The sequence below is a fragment of the Pleurodeles waltl genome, chromosome 3_1, assembly GCF_031143425.1.
Source record: "Pleurodeles waltl isolate 20211129_DDA chromosome 3_1, aPleWal1.hap1.20221129, whole genome shotgun sequence".
Lineage (NCBI taxonomy): Eukaryota > Metazoa > Chordata > Amphibia > Caudata > Salamandridae > Pleurodeles > Pleurodeles waltl.
Genome location: NC_090440.1, coordinates 835,641,677 through 835,661,165, shown reverse-complemented (window position 1 = coordinate 835,661,165; position 19,489 = coordinate 835,641,677). Strand labels below are relative to the sequence as shown.

The window sequence follows — 19,489 nt, the reverse complement described above, 5'->3', positions numbered from 1 at the left end:
AGTGTGTTAGGGTGTGGTCCCTTTCTAGGACCTTCTAGAAGCTTTCCCTGCAGCATGACTGGGTGTGGTTTGTGGGCTGAGCCAGACTCTATATAAGGGAGCCAGCCCAGCTCCACGTGCTCACTATTCAGAGGTCCCGGTGCAGAGCAGCAGCAACTTCCTCAGCTCCTGTTCCAGAGGCCTACCATGATGTTCCAGGCCTGCCCCGCATTATATTGGTGATCTTTGAGCAGGGCGGTAAGGTGGAGGTCCGGCTGGGCCCCCGACCCTGTTCTCAAAGACTCTCGAGTTTTGGGCCTACTTGTGGAACTTTCAGAGTGCGCGATTCATTGCTCTTATGTAAACCTTGGCATTCAGATAGGCAACAGCTTGCGCGATCATTTCATGGCATTTGCATATTCTTCTTCGAATCGGCAGTGTGCGCAATTCATTTCCAGCATGTAAAACTTGATGTTCAGATCGGCAACAGCTTGCGTGATCATTTCATGGCATTTGCATATTCTTGTTCGAATCGGCAGTGTGCACGATTCATTTCCAGCATGTAAAAGTGGACATTCAGATCGGCAACAGTGTGTACGATAATTTCATGGCAATTAAAACTTTGGTGTGTTGTGTTTGTTGAGGTGCACACATTTATCCTGAGCTTCTGGATTTTCTGTGAAGATACTAAATTCAAAATGTGACATTCTTTGTGCATATTAAGTCCCTAGTACAATTCCTATTGTTTTCCAGGGAATGTTTCAGATAGCCTTTTGTCCTCATGTAAAAATGCAATGTTTGTTCTGAAACATTATTCTAGAAGGTTCTTGTATTTATAGACAGTATGTGATATTTCATTAAAAGCTCATATGAAACATTGTATTAACCCATTCTTGATTTTTTCCAGGTACCTAGATTTCTTGAGGTCTAGTTATAGTCACTTCTTAGGTTGTCCATGGTTACAGTATGATAATTCTTAGAACCATAGTCTATTGAAAGTCAATGTGATTATATCTTGATATTGTGTTGTTTAACCTTTTGCTTCCTACAGGTCTCCTTCCCAGCTGTTCCCTATCTAATCCCCTTTTCCCCCACTTGGCCTCTCTCAGGCTCTGTGACATTCCTATCGGAGCTTTGGAGCTGTCTAGTGGTGGACATGTTGGGAACGTGCTCAGGCCCCGAGGATCTGGTCTCCCTGACAAAATAGTGAGCCCACAAATGTATTATCCTCCTGGTTTGATTGTGTTCTCAGCATGGCCACATTGGACGAGCTAGTCAAAGTTATCACGCAGCTCCAAGCAGAGGTAGTGCCATCAAAGGATATAGCAGCCAGCTTAGCTGAGAGAGTGAGTCAGTTGCAGGAAAGGGTAGAAAAGAAGGAACAAAGTCCTTTGGGTCTGTATTGGCCTGGTCCTCCTTCTCAAGCTTCTAGAGGTAATCCTCCTACGAAAATTTCCATCAACATTCCCTCAGCTATCCCCCTGGCTCCTCCAGAACGATCCCCTGAAAGCACAATCTTTCTTGGTTCAAGTGGAATTATATTTTACCTGCCGACCAAACACTTTCCCTGATGCCCAATCCAGGGTTGCCTTCTTGTTATCTTACCTAGCTGGGGACGTAGCCACCTGGGCAATCACTCTTGTGCGTAAAGACAGTTCCCTGCTTTACAATTGGAGCAATTTTGTTCGTGAGTTTGAACGAGTGTTTGATCGAAGAACAGTGACATTGTCGGCAGATCGTGAACTATTAGACTTGCGACAAGGTAACCAAGATCTAGTTTCCTACTTAGCTAATTTTAATCGGCTGGTAGCCGAGACATCCTGGCCTGAAGAAAAGCAAGGTGCCTTGCTTTACAAAGGACTCAAGGATGAGTTAAAGGACATTCTTGCCCAGATAGACCCGCAGCCTACAGATTGTCAAGATCTAATAAACCTTGTTTTGAGACTGGATAATCGTCTTGCAGAACGAAGGGGAACACGCAAAAAGACTGAGAAATATTCCTGGCGTGTTCACGATCATAGAGAATCAAGAACTCAGAAAGAGAGAACTCCAGAACCTATGGAAATCAGAACTATCAGGAGACCTTTGACCAAAGACGAAAAGGACCTACGTAGAAAGAACGGATAATGTCTTTATTGCGGGCGCAAGGGTCATTTCACCAAAGATTGTCCATTCAAACCAAAGAGCAAACAAGGTCCTGCCCAGAAAATTGCAGCCAATGTACAAGTCGAGCCGGAAAACTAGATCACCCAAGATGTAAAGAAGGGTTGCCCTTGAGTGTCACCGTGGACCCTTCACAGTCTAGACATCTCAAGCTGGGCATTAAAGTTCAAGTAAAGAAAAATAACTTTTTCAAGAACGCCCTCGTAGATTCTGGGGCTATCAGGAACTTTGTTGATGCCCAATTGGTTTGCGCATGGGTGATCCCATGCACCAAGAAGAAGACTCCAGAGATAATACAAGCAGTAGATGGAAAACTCTTGACTGGAGGACCAGTAACTCTTCAGACTGTCCCCTCGTCGGTGATCTGTGATGGGGGAGATCAAAGAACCAAACATGAAGAGAAGCTCATCTTTGACATGATCCATGCTCCTCAGTATGGAATTAGCATTGGCTTACCATGGTTAACTCATCACAATCCTGAGATTAACTGGGCAGAACGGAAAGTCGTGTTCTCTTCTGCCGTATGTAATAAGAAATGTCTCCAGACGTCTCGAGTCGCCAAAAATGTAAACTCTCACATAGCCACTGCATCGGAGAAAGAAGGAAAGTTGCCCAAGCCGTATTCATCCTATGAAGATGTGTTCGATGAATAAGAAGCAGAAACCTTGCCTCCTCATAGACCTTATGACTGCCAAATTGATCTAACTCCAGGTACGATACTCCCTAGCTGTCGTGTGTACGCCTTGGCAGAACATGAAAATCAACACTTACGAAAGTACCTAGATCATTTCTTAGAGAATGGCTTCATCCACCCTTCCAAGTCTCCTGCAGCCTCTTCTTTGTTTTTTGTCACCAAGGATAATGGGGACCTTTGAATCTGTATTGACTATAGGGGTTTGAACAAGGTCACAGTCAAGAACAAATACCCCTTGCCTCTGATTCCTGTCTTGTTGGATCAAGTGAAAAAGGCAAAGATTTACACTAAGCTCGATCTACGAGGTGCTTACCATTTAGTCAGAATGAGAGAAGGCGACGATTGGAAAACTGCGTTCAAGACAAGATATGGTCTCTTTGAATACACCGTCATGCCCTTTGGACTGTGCAATGCTCCAGCAGCATTTAAATTTTTCCTGACTGACGTCCTTATGGAGTATCTAGACATATTTGCAATAGTCTATATCGATTATATTTTGATCTACTCTGACAATGAAACCGAACATGTACAACCTGTCAAGAAGATTCTCACAGCTCTTCGAAAGCATCATTTATATTGCAAACTAACCAAGTGTGAATTTCATGTTGCCACAGTTGAGTTTTTAGGGGTTATCCTTACCCCTTAAGGTATGGTCATGGCAGAAAAGAAAGTACAAGCTGTATCCGATTGGCCCACTCCAAAGACTGTTCGAGATGTACAGTGCTTCCTGGGTTTTGCAAACTTTTATAGCAGGTTTATAAACCATTTCTCTCAGACAGTGGCACCAATCACCAAGTTATTGAGAAAGAAAGAAAAATTTGTGTGGTCTCCAGAAGCTGACAGAGCCTTTTCAACTTTGAAAGAAGCTTTTTCCACTTCCCCAGTCTTGACTCACCCTGATGTGGATCGTCCATTCATAGTTGAAGCAGATGCCTCAGATGTGGCAATTGGTGCAGTCTTGTCACAACGAAGTAAAGACACGGGCCAACTTCATCCTGTAGCTTACATGTCTCAAAAACTGAACAAAGCCGAACAGAACTATGTCATTGCTGAGAAAGAGCTTCTGGCGATCCGTGATGCCTTTAAAGAGTGGAGACATCATTTGTTAGGTGCCAAGTACACTATCACAGTATATACTGATCATCGCAATCTCCAGTTCATGAGTTCAGCTAGACTTTTGACTCTTCGGTAATTACACTGGATGCTGTTCTTTGCCGAGTTCGATTTTGTGGTAACTTTTCATCCTGGTAAAGATAATCGCAAAGCAGATGCCTTGTCCCGCCAAGAGTCTACCACGTTACCTACAATCCAGCCTTCCTGAGCTATCATTGCTCCAGACAAGGTCCTCTACATCATAAGGACCAAAGACTTCTTTGAAGACATCCGTAATTCCTTCACCATTGAGAAATGGCAGGTATGGGCTCAAGTAGATCCCAAAAGATCAATCAAGCAAGGACTACCTTTCCATGAAGCACGTTTGTTCGTGCCCACTACCAAGCTTTGCAAGTTAGTATTTCATTGGTTGCATGTTATACCTACGGCAGGTCACCCAGGCACTTCTAAAACTCTTGAATTAATCCAACGCTACTTTTGGTGGCCTACTCTGACAAAAGACGTTAAAACAATGGTCACTAACTGCGAAGTCTGTGCTTGCAGCAAGACAAGTCATTCAAAACCAAAAGGTTTGCTGCATCCGCTCCCAACTCCACTTCGACCTTGGGAACACATCTCGTTAGACTTCATTACACGTCTACCAGTTGTTCAACAGCACTCAGTAATCCTTGTGGTGGTAGATAGTCTCACGAAATATGGACATTTCATTTCCTGTAAGAAATTGCCCACCTCCAGTGAACTGGCGACCATCCTACTGAATAGAGTGGTCCGTTATCATGGGCTGCCGAGAATGATTCTCTCCGATCGAGGATCGCAATTTGCCTCCAACTTCTGGAAAACGTGGTGCAAAACGCTTCAAGTTACATCCACACTATCTACTAGCCATCATCCTCAAACAGACTGCCAAACTGAGAGACTGAATCAGACATTGAAACCATACCTGCTTGCTTACGCTGAGAAAACACTTCATTCCTGGACATCAATGCTCTGGTTAGCTGAACTAGCCTACAATACCTCGTTTCACAACTCCACTGGTGTCACACCCTTTTTTGGCTTGTTTGGCTACCATCCTGATACCTTGCCCATCACGATTCCTCAAGAAAGTTCTCTTACACCAGCTGTGTCGGAAACCATTCAACAACCCCACCAAACCCAGAAACTGATTCAACAGCATCTAGAAAAAGCTAAGCAAAAATACAAAAAGCACTACGACAAGAGACATTGTGAAGGACCTCAGTATCAACCAGGTGATAAAGTGTGGCTTTCTACAAGACATATTGACTTCAAGAAAAAGCACATGTTTAATCCCAAATTCATAGGTCCTTACACTGTCCTTAGCAAATTAATCCAGCAACCTATAAACTGCAGTTGCCCCGGTCACTACGTATTCATCCGGTGTTTCATACTTCCCTCCTTAAAAAAGCAGTCCAGAAGGTACGCTCCCAACCAGCTCCAGTTCTAGTACAGGGGGAATTGGAATACGAAGTTAAACAGGTGTTGGATTCCAAGCTTAGAGGTCGTAACCTGTGGTATCTGATCTCTTGGAAAGGTTACGGTCCTGAAAGTAACTCATGGGTCTCCGCATCTGACATTCATGCTCCACGACTAGTGAGACGTTTTCATCGTCTTAACCCAGGCAAACCAGGCCCTAGAGCACGTTTGGGAGAGGGGAGTACTGTCAACATTGGCACAGTGCGCTCTCTGGGCGACAAAAATGCAAAAACCCAGCCTTTATGCAAGAGCATAATTCATGCATTGTGTTTATATGCAGTATGTTAACCTTTTGCATTGCAGACTTTAACCTTGAAAAACACTATTAATGATGTTTGCAATAACTGTTCATTTGCAAGGTATTGCTGCAGGCTTACTGAGTGTGTTAGGGTGTGGTCCATTTCTAGGACCTACTAGAAGCTTTCCCTGCAGCATGACTGGGTGTGGTTTGTGGGCTGGGCCAGACTCTATATAAGGCAGCCAGCCCAGCTCCACGTGCTCACTATTCAGAGGTCCCGGTGCAGAGCAGCAGCAACTTCCTGAGCTCCTGTTCCAGAACCCTACCTTGATGTTCCAGGCCTGCCCCGCAATATGTTGGTGATCCTTGAGCAGGGCGGTATGGCGGAGGTCGGGCTGGGCCCCCGACCCCGTTCTCAAAGACTCTCGAGTTTTGGGCCTACTTGTGAAACTTTCAGAGTGTGCGATTCAGATCGGCAACAGCTTGCGCGATCATTTCATGGCATTCGCATATTCTTGTTCGAATCGGCAGTGTGCGCGATTCATTTCCAGCATGTAAAACTTGATGTTCAGATCGGCAACAGCTTGTGCGATAATTTCATGGCATTTGCATATTCTTGTTCGAATCGGCAGTGTGCGCGATTCATTTCCAGCATTTAAAACCTGATGTTCAGATCGGCAACAGCTTGCGCGATCATTTCATGGCATTTGCATATTCTTGTTCGAATCGGCAGTGTGCGCGATTCATTTCCAGTATGTAAAACTTGATGTTCAGATCGGTAACAGTGTGCGCGATCATTTCATGGCATTTGCATATTCTTGTTCGCATCGGCAGTGTGCGCGATTTATTTCCAGCATGTAAAACTTGATGTTCAGATCAGCAACAGTGTGCGCGATCATTTCATGGCATTTGCATAATCTTGTTCGAATCGGCAGTGTGCGCCATTCATTTCCAACATGTAAAACTTGACGTTCAGATCGGCAACATTGTGCACGATCATTTCATGGCAATTAAAACTTTGGTGTGTTGGGTTTGTTGAGGTGCACACATTTATCCCGAGCTTTTAGATTTTCTGTGAAGATGCTAAATTCAAAATGTGACATTCTTTGTGCATATTATGTCCCTAGTACAATTCCTATTGTTTTCCAGGGAATGTTTCAGATAGCCTTTTGTCCTCATGTAAAAATGCAATGTTTGTTCTAAAACATTATTCTAGAAGGTTTTTGTATTTCTAGACAGTATGTGATATTTTATGATAAGCTCATATGAAACACTGTATTAACCCATTCTTGATTTTTTACAGGTACCTAGATTTCTTGAGGTCTAGTTATAGTCACTTCTTAGGTTATCCAGGGTTACAGTATGAGAATTCTTAGAACCATAGTCCATTGAAAGTCAATGTGATTATATCTTGACATTGTGTTGTTTAACCTTTTGCTTCCTACAGGTCTCCTTCCCAGCTGTTCCCTACATGATCCCCTTTTCCCCCACTTGAACTTTCTCAGGCTCTGTGATATTCCTATTGGAGCTTTGGAGCTGTCTAGTGGTGGACATGTTGGGAACGTGCGCAGGCCCCGAGGATCTGGTCTCCCTGACACTGCTTTAAATACGAGAGTTGTTAGACATGTAGCAGTAGCCTACAATTTGCCACCTCAAAGCTGAATAATACTGGAGATCAAGTCACTCCAAAACCCCACCCCACAAGAAAAAACTGCAGTATCAAGTTATGAAAAAATGTAAAAACTGATTATTTCTCCGCAATGAATCAAGTGCTCTATTCCCCTTTAGTAGTGGAGGAGAAAACTAGAATATAAATCTTTGGTGATATTCAGCTCTTCAAAACCCTCTTCTTGTAGAGAGAATATAAATTGTGTTGAGAAGTCATCAGATGCTGTACAGTTACTGAGTTACAAACTGAATTGCAGCAACACTTACAGGTGGAGAGAGAACAGGAGGAAGATCTAAGAAAAATGTGTCATCCTTTGAATCAGCTATTGATTTTCTACTTTTGAGTATGTGAGATGCATCACTTCATAATCACCTTCAATTCACCTTGCTTCCAGAAGCATTTACTTCCCACCCTAAAATTGAGGCCCTGCCTATATCCTCTGTTATGCTTTCTAATGAGCATACAATAGGATCAATGGTGAAACTGTTGGCTAAACCACTTGCAGTTCAAGAACAGTTTGTGTATATTCTTACATCAATGTTGTAGTCATTAAAGAACTAAAACAAACCTGAAATCATACACTGTAAATCCACTAAATTGATGTTGGGGAGGTTATGGCTGAAGATGATTATCAAATGTATGTCAATGCTAATAAGAAAAACACAAGTTCAGGTTACTGATACTTCCTTATGCGTAAAATACTTAACTGACAGTTTAGACAATGAAGTAGGTGAATCTTTAAGGGAAGGACAAATATGTCAGGCTGATTCATTAATGAACAAAATAGAATTTTCACCAAAAAAAATTAGTTCACACAATAAACACACAAAAAAGGAAGAGAAAATTGAATATGACTGCAAAAAAGTAGAACAAGGAAACAGTCTTTGTGCCTGACTGAAGGAAAACATGTTTTGGATATAGAGGAGGAAGCTAAAGCTTACAGTCCTTAAGATGAAAGGAAATAAGATATGAACAATAATTATTTGTCTGTTTTTGAGTTTGGGGGTGTCCCATCATCCATCAGGGTAGAAAAAGTCATTACCTTCAACACCTTGGCTTCAATATGACCCACTGCATTTTGAGATCTCTGTTTGGCCCTGCAGGAATCTTTGTGTCTTAAGAGGAGCCTCCTCTGTAGCGGCTTCTTTAACGGTTCCTCTGGAGGTGCTGAGTGTTTTCAGAGTGATCATGCTTCAGGTGACCTCTCAGCAAACTTTATTTTGTTTCAAAAACAAACTTACAAAGCTGGAGTTGGGTTTTGAAAATCTAAAAAAGTAATGATCCTGACCCCCTGGCAATCACAAATTAAACAAAAATTACATCAGACCATCCACTCTAAGGGTGGGCGATCTGATACACTACACCAGCAGCTCCAACTCCATTGGGCTGTCCATGCAGGGTTTCTACCAGTGAAGTAAGTGGGGCACCACCATTGGAAACAAGATGGCCCGCCTGACTCAAAATAGAGCAATAGGCCGTTAGTTTGGTTGGACAGGGTACGTTGCTACATTTGTGGAGGAGTACCCTGCCTGCCAAACTCAAGCAAAGACCATATGAAAGTGGTTAAACCGATGTTTGTCTCACAGAGTAAAGACTTTCCAACTTCATGCAAGAAGTAATCAGAATTAGAGACTCTAGAATCATCCAGCAGATTAAGTCCAATTGCTAAATAGTAACACTATAGCTGATGAGGACATTTTGAATGAAGGTCAAAATAAAGCAAAGGGCATTAGCAAATCAAACAAGAGAGTTATTTCTGGTGAGAAGATATCTGAGGCTCTATAAGGTAACTGCTTGGCATTGTTGCTTATTGACAATTTTCCTCAACAGAGTCTGCATCTACAGACTGTTTTGAATGTATTGTACACTATTTATCAATTATATCTTAATATCATCAATGGATCCGAAGCCAGTGCGATTTCCAAGAATGAATAAGGTTAAACTAGATATTTCAAGAGGTCGAGTAACTGTATCTTCTCAAATCACAAAACTGATCTGGTCAACAAAAATTAGATACCATTCAAAATATTAAATTCACCCTTTGCTCAGTTTTGTTTTAACTGACTAGAGAAACAGGGATTTATTTTGCTTGACTGACTGATATGATTGAATACACAAGGAAAATAACCAAATAGTACATATGCATTTAAGAGTCAAGTCTGATGAATGTTTGTGTCTGTTCTAGAACACTTGATTCTAAGATTTTTCATAGCTCTGAGATAATTTGTCTACAGGAGACTTGGTTAAACTCTGAAACATATCTAAAACATTATTTAATTTCTCTAGTTTAGCCACACAAACAGGGAAGCTAAAGAGGGTCTTGCCACCTTTTTAGGAGCAGACAAAAATTGGTCTGTTAGCAAGTTGCATGAAAATTGTTCTTATACTAGAATATAGTACATTTGCAGCTCCCATAAATCAACTGAAAATAAATCAAAATATATTAGAATTATTATTTTTGAATGCCTATATTCCCACAAGTGGGTCACAATGTGCAACCTATCTCAATCATTTGTTTGTGAAATTACCTATTAGTACATAGTTTGGTTCCAAAACACCACACTGGTTGAAAAACTATTGGTCATAATATGATATCCTGACCAGTATTTGGGGACCAGTGTTTAGTACATCTGCCCCTAGGTTTCCCTGAAATACAGTTGATATGTTATGCCCTTGTAATATGATATTTGTAATACCCTAAATTATATTAAAATGGCTAATTTGGAAAGGGTTGTATGAAGATGTTAACCAAAAGTTTACCTTCTCTAAACATTTAACAATGATGCTATAAATGCTTGCATTGATGAAGGATGAGGTAGTGGATTAAACTAGTAAAATCTTGGTTGGTGTTGATAATAGAAAGGAGTTTTGAGCATAACCTTCAACGCATCTTGTATTAGATGTAAGGAGTATATCTGTTGTAGGAAGAATATAGGATCTATGAATGTATTAATGTTTCAGCGTATAGCCATAACATAACAATGGAATACAAAATTAAGCAAGAGAATACTAATATTGAAGATGAACAAATATAATTCAGTATAAGCATCAAAATACCAATACAATATCTGCAATCAAATCCATTCCGGCCCATAGTTCAGAATATACTCAAATCCCTTCTAAAAAAAGGGTGAATACATTTATGTCTAAAACATGAAACATTTCAACAATTTGCTAGTTGCTGCTGGAAGGGTCTTTCATGGTGCACAAAATACAGATAGGTGAGACAATAATTGCATAATGCGAGAAGAGTTCTGAGCAAGCTCGCTCTTGCACTTGCTTCCACTAAACCAAGCTGTCCGTGCATGGAGTACAACAGAGCGGGCTATACTATAGGTTCCACATAAAGGACAATCAGTTGCACAGATATAATCATTATTTATTGGTGCTTATTGATAAGTGGAGGCTTATCAATAAGTGGAAATATTTCACTAAATGCAATATATCTACTGTTTTGCCAGCCCGGGCTGCTCATAATTCAATACACCATAAAACACTTACGACCTGATTACAATCTTGGCGGCTGGGATTACTCTGTCACAAATGTGATGGCTAGCCCACCCTCCATATTACAAATTCCATCGGATATAATTGAATTTGTAATAAAGCGGGTTGGAACCCCTTCGCCAAAGGTTGTAATCAAGCCCAAAATCCAGAAATTAGGAAATTTTATATGAACTTTAAAATGTGGATTTACAAATCGGTGATATATTTAGCTGAAATGTAATAATGATGATAACATGTGTGTTTCTCATTTTTTCAGAATTACAGACAATATATTTAAATTGTGTGCTTTCCTTAGATCCACTGTTGCTAAACCTATGATGATGAAACATATTGGTGGTTTTCACATCTAAAACTATTTATATGATTTTGACCAGTTGGAACAATTATATTTTTAAACTTTTATTTTAAATGTTGCTCTGTATTTCCCATTCTGTGGTATACGTTTGTGTATATATTACCAAGTACATAAATTCTAAACACGAAACAGTGATTTTATAAGTAGAATTGTTCTTATGGGAACTGTGAAACTGGATATGCGCTATGTACACTGCTTTAGCAGTGTTCACTACGCTATTTACAGAAACTAGATATTGGACAGTTTTGTTGGGAACATATATACATACAGTCATTTATGTTCATATGGTGAGAATGGGAATCCGACAAAGAAATGTATTGTGGAGTGCTGATTTTCACTCAGGCAACCACTTTTAAATAGCACACACGAGAGTTATAGTACTCGATGGAATTATTCATGCTGTGTGAGAAAAATCTAAATCTCATTGTAGAGGTAATTGTCACAATTGTTTGACATCTCCTAACATGTTTGGAAGAACGGTCTGCTCGTGCAAAAATGACAACTTCCATGTAAAAGTTAATTAGCCTGCAAGAACCAGGATCTGATAAGGAAATAGGGAAGTGCTTTGCTACAGTAGGCCAGCTTGGACAGCCTGCTCCTCCTTCAAAATTCCTGCTCAGCTTTTGCCTGGCACTGCCCAGAACCACCACCCCTTGCATGGTGATTCTAGGCAGGGAGATCTAGTGGTGGTCATCCTGCTCTAAACAGGTGACTGTTAGTGGTCAGGCCATCAGGTCAAAGAATAATACTATTAGAGGCAGTTGAGGTTGTGGCCAGGTTAATCGGTTAAATGGTGTGGTTCCCCCCCCTCTAAATGAGATAGGTGATCCACAACTTTGGTGAGTTGGTGTTTCACAAATTTATGGATGTTCAGCAGCTCCACCAAACTCTAAACTAATCCCTTAATTGTAAGCTCCGTGTTTACAGAAGTCCTTTTAAATATATTAAAGAATGCCCTCGGTATTTCTAAAAAATGAATCATCTATAAACAATTTTTAATAGTTTGTTGAGCATTTCCCATTGTCTTGTGAACTTCTCAAAAATGTCAGTTCTCGTCAACCTTCTGGCTTAAATATAGGTAAGGAGTTGACCTAAATTAACTTATGCTCAGCCCTCGAGTAGCTTGGCACAGAGCAGTGAGGGTTAACTCAGAGGCAATGTGTAAAGTATTTGTGAAACACTTCACATAGTAACACAGTGATGACACAATAGAAAAGGATCCCACACCAGAATAGAACCATGGAGTCATTTTTAATGAACAAACCAAGACCAAAATGACAAAAATCCAATCAGTAGAACCAGAGAAATACAATTTTAAAGATGTCAGTAAACATAGCGCCAAAAAGAACAAACTGTCAACTGCAGATATCTAGTTCCTCTGGACTGGGACAAATTTCAAAGATCCTATAGACAGCGACAGAGCATGCACCGGCTACAGGGACCAAGTTAGGCCTGCTGAACAAAAATCCTGGATGCGGAGCATTGCAAAGTCCCATGCCAAGGATGTGTCATGCAGCTGAGGCAATGCATTGGTTCTGCAGAGCTGCGAAGCTGCAAAGCTTCAATGCGAGGTCCAGTGTCAATGTCAAGGGTTCCATTGAGGAGGGCTTGCAACATGAAGCCTGGTGTTGAGGATGCATTGCTCAATTGAGGCGATGCTTCAGTTCTGAGGAGCTGAGAGGGTGCAATGTGAGAATGTGCCTTGTTGTCAGTGCTCCTATCGCTGAGAGATCCATGATGTGTCGGGAACGTTTCACACAGAGCCAGTTCTGATGCAAGTTGTGAGGTCAATGTAGAGTCCTGATACTGATAAAAGCCTCACAGCAGAGGCAATTGGTAGGTTCTGCTCGCGGTTGTGATGTGTAGCAGAGCAGATGCATTGGTTCTGCTGGATCCACAGATGGGCTGTCAGAGCACCTTTAGGCCCACTTCTAAGGATCCAAGACTGGAAAGGCACCACTTGGCATGGTAGGATGGCAGAATCCAGGGACTGGCTTTAATATTTTTTGGAACCTTCTGTCTCTGAGGCTGTAGTCAGGAAGCCAGCCAACTAACCCTTCAAGTCAATCTGAGACCCTGGGTTCAATAGATTCTGGTGCAGTCCTTATCACCCCGGCAAGAGGGCTGAAGGTCAGCACAGCAGTTTAAAACTGCACACACAGGCTGCAGTGGCAGGCCTGAGACATGTTTAAAGAACTACTTAAGAGGATGAAACAATAGGTGCTTCAGGCCCACTAGAAGCATTTAATTTACAGACTCTGAGTACATGTAATACTAGTTACCATGTTATAAGGAGTGAGCACATACACTTTAGTACTCTTTAGCGGTGGTAAAGTGCAGAGTCCTAAGGCCTGCACAGCTTAGATAGCAATAACAAAGGAGGAAGGCAAAATCTTTGGGGTAACACCACCCTGTGGCTGGCAGGTCTAACAATGATGATGTTACATGCCATTAAATTTGACTTTCACCACTTGAGTCTGGGGGCTATTTAATCCTGAGATATTACATTTACTTGGCTCTAAATTCTTTATATCAGTGAGCATATAATACAATTATTATAGTTAATATGTGTGCTGATTTATCTATTAACACCAAGTCATCTTTTCTTTTTGACAGCATGACTTAATTACTGCACAGATTTAGTGACTTTTCCTTTTTCGAACTGAGACATACTGTCTCATGTATATCCAAATATTTTAAACATACTCAGGTTAGGTATTATGGCTGAATACCCATAAGTAACGTCACTAAAAATGTGCATCAATTGTAGCGGTGGCGTAGACTAAATATCATCAGTGAAAGCCTCAATGGGTTTTAGTGTTTCATGCATTGTTTAGAACCACTAGCAAACTTGTTTCACTTACCCAGGAGGACATACACAACCGGAGACACAAGGGGCATGTGCTGATAGAGTTAAGTTTAAAAGGTGATTTTCACAGGTTCTTTCCCGGCTCAACTCTGTGTTAACCCCAGGATCACTGCAGTTGATGTAGATCTGACCAGCTGGACAGTCATAAACTGAAAGAAAAATCAAAATATTGTGAGGATATCGTGCTGCTTTTTGTTTTTTTAATGATTTCCTTACCTTTCAGGGGCCTGGCATTGAATTCCAAATTGTTAAACAATGAAAAAATGTGCGTTAACTTCAGTGAGAGGAAGGTACTCGCAGGATAAGCTAAGAGAGAATGTGAAAGCTAAGGACTCAATTCTCAAAGCTATTTATACGCCAATGCCTGACGTCAGTGTGCTAATTGCCTCATTTACATTTACAAGTGAAATTTGTAATGAGGTTTAGCAATATGCAACATTACATCAGTATTGCACAATATTAAATGGAAGCAAATCTCTTTGCATGGGTGAGGCAGAGCTTAATTTGAGGCTGTGGATTCTGGCGGTCTGCGCTGGCACTTATTTGCCAACACCAGTACGTATGCCAGCTGCTACATAGTGGCCTTGTTTGTGTAATTGAAGATGAGCTGCACACCAGTTATTTTAATTAATTTTACACTAAAAACAATGGCTGCCCAAGCCATTCTCATAGCTTTGGGGGCCTTAAACAGTCTGAATTTACAGACTTGTAGTCGTGTGATGGTTAATAAATATGTCGGTATGTCCTTGGTAACGCTGGCAGGGTCAAAGAGTTATGGAAGCTGTGGTGGCCTCCTTAGGTGGGCCCTGGCACCTGTTGTTTCACAAAGTAAGCACTGGGGTGAGGTGTGGGGTTTCTGGGTGTTACAATTACTGCTAGATGTGCTCATTGTAGTCTCAATATGTTTATACGTGATTCATTTTTCGTTTTTCTAAAATTGCACATACACAATAATTTTTGTAATTGAAAGAATCTCCTCTCTATTTTCTGAATTTCTTACAGTCAAGTTCAACCCTCTCTTCATCCAGTAACTTAATTTATTATTATGTACAGGACTATTGTGAAGCTGAGCCCCTTTGGAAACCAATTCAGAGCTATCCCATTTTGAACGAACACTTTCCTAACTATGCTACTATAAGAAATTGAATTATTAACTGGAGTGGATGAAAGTCATAGTAATAAAGCCCTAACCTGTTAGGTTAAGCAAACGGTTTCAGTAATTTACACCTGGGTTCAACTCCTGGTGGCTATGGCACAGAGTAGACGGGCTTAACTAAAAGAAAACGTGCAAACCATTTAGAAGTACCAAAACAGTTAAAAAGTTGAAGACAACGCAAAAAAAATAATCCAATCCAATTTATAAAAACATAGAACATTTTAATATAAAAATTATACTAAAACAACAAAATTCCAATAAGGGAATTATTAAGAGATATAAATCTTTGAAGATTTAAGTGGAAAAAGTGCAAAAATTAATACAGCGCCCTACGTAAGTCAATGGTCATGTTAGATTGGGACCGAGGCACAATTTCAGGCCAACCACAATAGGGCTCGAGTCAACTACACCAAGTGGACTGGTCCCAGTCAAAGTCTCAAAGTCAAAAAGCTTCTAAATTGCACTTCAGAATGGTTGCTTGTCTGAAGAAAAATATTGAAATTTCTACTAGGTCAAAACGCCTCACACTTGAGAATAAAAATCCTCCCTTTGGAGGTTGCTCCTAAAACTGCAGCTGCCATAGTGGAACAGAAGGCTGCACACTTGAAGCCGGTTGGTCCTAATGAAGGTCTAGAATTTTGGAGATTTCTCACTGAATTTGTTTTTAAGTCCCAACACAGAATGAGACTTCATTGTTTTCTCAGAGGTTGCAGAGATCTTTGAGTGGAACAAAGCTGACATTTAATTTGGTGCTATGGAACTGCCCATCACATACTTGTTCCTGCTCATCCCACTGAACATATCTAAAGCGCTAGAGGGAAAGGTTTTTGAAAGCTTCCAAACTTTCCAATGGTGTTCAAACAAAAAAAGTAGTGTACTGTGAAAATGCTAGGAAAGACCACAAGATTGCAATATGAGGAGAACTCGGGCTTTATTGAAGACACACAAAAGGATGATGGACAGAGTGCTGAAACTTTTCAATCATCCCCAGTAACTGATCTGAGTTAAATCCATTGTTATTTTGCTCATTATGCCAACCTAGATTGGACAAAGCCATATGCAAAACAGTTTTGACCCTGCTCCCCATGGTAACAGTCCAGCCCGAACTGCCAGGCCAGGTGCTCCCTGAACCGGAAACAAGCATCCTGGGACCGGTTTCAGGGTATCGCCCCTCATCAGCTAGGCTAGCTTGAATCCAGTGGCACAGTGAGCAAGGGACCCACATCTGGGCATACCTTGGCCACTTAGGGCAACTTTACCAACACAGAAATATGAAGGTGCTGAAACTTTTCAAACTCTCACCCCAGTCACCGATCTGGGTTAAATCCATTGTTCTTTTGTTCACCCATTTGAAAACACCCCAGCCAAAGCTTAGGGAGACCTGTCAGTGACCGTTGACAGATGTTGGCGTCACAAAAGTTAGGAGTGCTATTATGACAGAAAGAAATTACATTTCTCATTGTACTTAGTGACATAGGTCCTGATTTAGAAGTTGGCAGTGGGGAATACTCCATCACAAACATGTTCGGATATCCTATACACTGTATTATGATCCCATTCTATCCTTTGGGGATCATAATACGGCGGACAGGATATCCGTCACATTTGTGATGTATTATTCCCTCCACCAACATCTAAATCAGGCCCATGGTCCTTTAAGTACATTGGTGGTTTAGCTGGACCTGCCAGCACACCGTACGGAGTATCATTCATAGGATGCGCATCTATCCTTCCGCCCTGTGCTTGACTGTCATCTATAATCACAGTTTTACTGTTACTGTTCGGATTACCCTGTGGTCTATTAGTATAGTCCTTAACCATAGAATGGTTGACTTAACTGCATTGCAGAACAATTTAATCACTCTCAGAGCTTTGGAAATTTTTGACCATTTGTCACACTTCACTGGGTACCTGATCTTCACCCAGTCTACCACCTTTAACAATTATTTTTGAGTGACAATCTTGTTCAAATTTGTTTTCTTTTTGTCCCCAAGCTTGTTTATTATGACCATCAACCTAACCCTTCAGCCACCTCATCCAGGCTGGGACAAGTTTTGAATTAGGCATCCTCTCCTTCAGCAGTTCAAAAGGAGTCCTTTGTGTCATTTGGTGTGGTGTATGTCAGAAAGCCCTCACTCCTTTAAATACTTCTTCTTTCCAACGCACATTGTTACCTTTCGCTAGCTGGATCCCTTCCTTTAGTTTTTTGTTCAGCTGTTCCATGGCCCTATTCGTTTCACAGGGGTACAATACTGAACAAAGATGTTTAATGCCGTTTTCTTCCGGTAATGCTTGGATTTCCTTTGAACTTAGGTGGACACCATTGTCCATCAGAACTGTTGAAGGCAATCCTTCTCTTGGTAAAATGTATGTAAGAAATTTGATGATAATTTTGAGCTGATATCAGATACGATTTTTATCTCTGACCATCTAGAGTAAAGATCGATCAGAATTACAATGTATGAAGAGGATATTTCTCCAGAGAAAGGGCAATTATGTCAAGGGCTTGATCATTCCATGGCTTGCCTGTGAGTTTGTGAAGATGCACAAAAGATTTTCTGGTGACCAGCATTTTATCACTTTTAATGGACATTACACGATCCCTAACTGACCTTTCTATTTGGATGTCCATACCAGGCCACCAGAAATACAGCCTCAACCTCTCTTTTGTCTTAGAGACACCAAAGTGACCATTATGCGCCATACTAATGAGTGCTCCTGTATTTTCTCAGGGTGGAATCAACTTGGTACCTCTGAATCAACAGCCCTCCATCTTCGACAACTCATCTTTGATACACCAATATGGTTTGATCTCATTCCTAACCTTGTCCTGGTAGGTCCACCCATCAATTATGCCCTGTCTCACTTTGGCTAGGATTTTGTCCCTTTCCAACTTCTCTTTCCATCCGTTTTCAGTAATCACTTCATCTGTTACCACACAAATACTATGTGCAGGAGATTCCTTGTCATCTTTTGATACCTCATCATTCTCTATGCCCTTCCCGCTGGATACCGTCGGCTGCTCTGTTTTGTGTTGCTGTAATGTAATCTATAGAAAAGGTGAATCTAGACTACTTCTCTTGAAACTTTCTTTCAAAGGGTTTCTTTCAAATGCTTGTGGTCAGACCTTACTTTGAATACGTTTACCCAAATGATGAAGTTCCCACATTTTTGTAAAGCACAGAAAACAGCTAAGACTGCCTTTTCTATCACTAGGTTGTTTGTTTCAGAATCATGTAATGATCTCAATGAGAAAGCAATGGTTTCTCCACCTTCTGCTGTCTCTTGTGACTAGACAGCACCAAAGCCTTTTGTACTTGCATCTGTGGTTACTATCACTTTCCTGCCTGGTACAAAATAACTCAGCTTGGGGTGTACCTTAAACTGTATGTTACGTCCTGAAACTCCTCTTCACACTTGTCCCAAATTAAATCTGCCCTAGCCTTCACCACTGTCCTCATCTGAAAGGTCCTGCATACAAAATTCCTTACAAATTTACTGTAGAAATCAGTCATACCGAGGAAAGATTTGAGATCATCTTTGGTCTTAGGAGAGGCCAATTTTATTACAGAGTTTACTATTTCCTCTTTTGGTTTTATTCCAGTGTCACTAATTTCTTGCCCAGGGAATGTTATTTCCTCACATGCAAATTTGCATTTCTCAGCCCTTACAGTCTGCCCATACTCTTTAAATTTTCCTAACATTGAGTTAACTCATTCATCATGTTCAGCTTTATTGGCGCCACACACCAGTACATCGTCCTGATAGTAAAAGGCCCCAACAATGGTGCTTGGTGAAAAGGACATGGCTCTCTCAGTTACGGATGCAGCAGACACCAAACCAAAGGAAATACGGTTGAATTTGTACCCACCTTGGGGTGTAATAATGCTGGTGAGGTACTATGACTCAGGTGTAAAAGTACCTGGCAACAACCTGAGGCTAAATCTAAAGTGGGGAAGACTTGGGCTACTTTGAGTGCTGTGAACATCTCTGAAATAGTGGGCAAGGGAAATCCATCGACAACCTCTATTGAGGGCCTTCAGATGCACACACAGTCTTACTTTGTTTTCAGCCTTGCGTACAACCACAAAGGGTGCTAGCCATTCCCTGGCTTCAACAGGTTCTATTAAATCTTAGTCACATAACTTTTCCTATTCATTCTTAACTGCATCTAACACACTCACTGGTAGTCTTCAGACTTTGGAAACTACTGGGATAGGATAATCTTTCAACTTTATCTTGTGGATATATGTTT

At 41.1% G+C, this 19,489-nt stretch overlaps 1 protein-coding gene across 1 annotated transcript in view; it reads right to left on the bottom strand.

Annotated features, from left to right (window-relative positions):
• The window catches only part of OTOG (otogelin), a 956,473-nt gene that overhangs the window by 619,274 nt on the left and 317,710 nt on the right, over positions 1–19,489 (bottom strand). Inside the window, exons 21-22 of the mRNA XM_069221482.1 lie at positions 17,979–17,987; positions 14,074–14,227 (exon numbers count right to left, since the gene is read on the bottom strand). Of these exons, the coding sequence (XP_069077583.1) occupies positions 14,074–14,227; positions 17,979–17,987 (163 nt within the window). The remainder of the gene's footprint in view (positions 1–14,073; positions 14,228–17,978; positions 17,988–19,489) is intronic.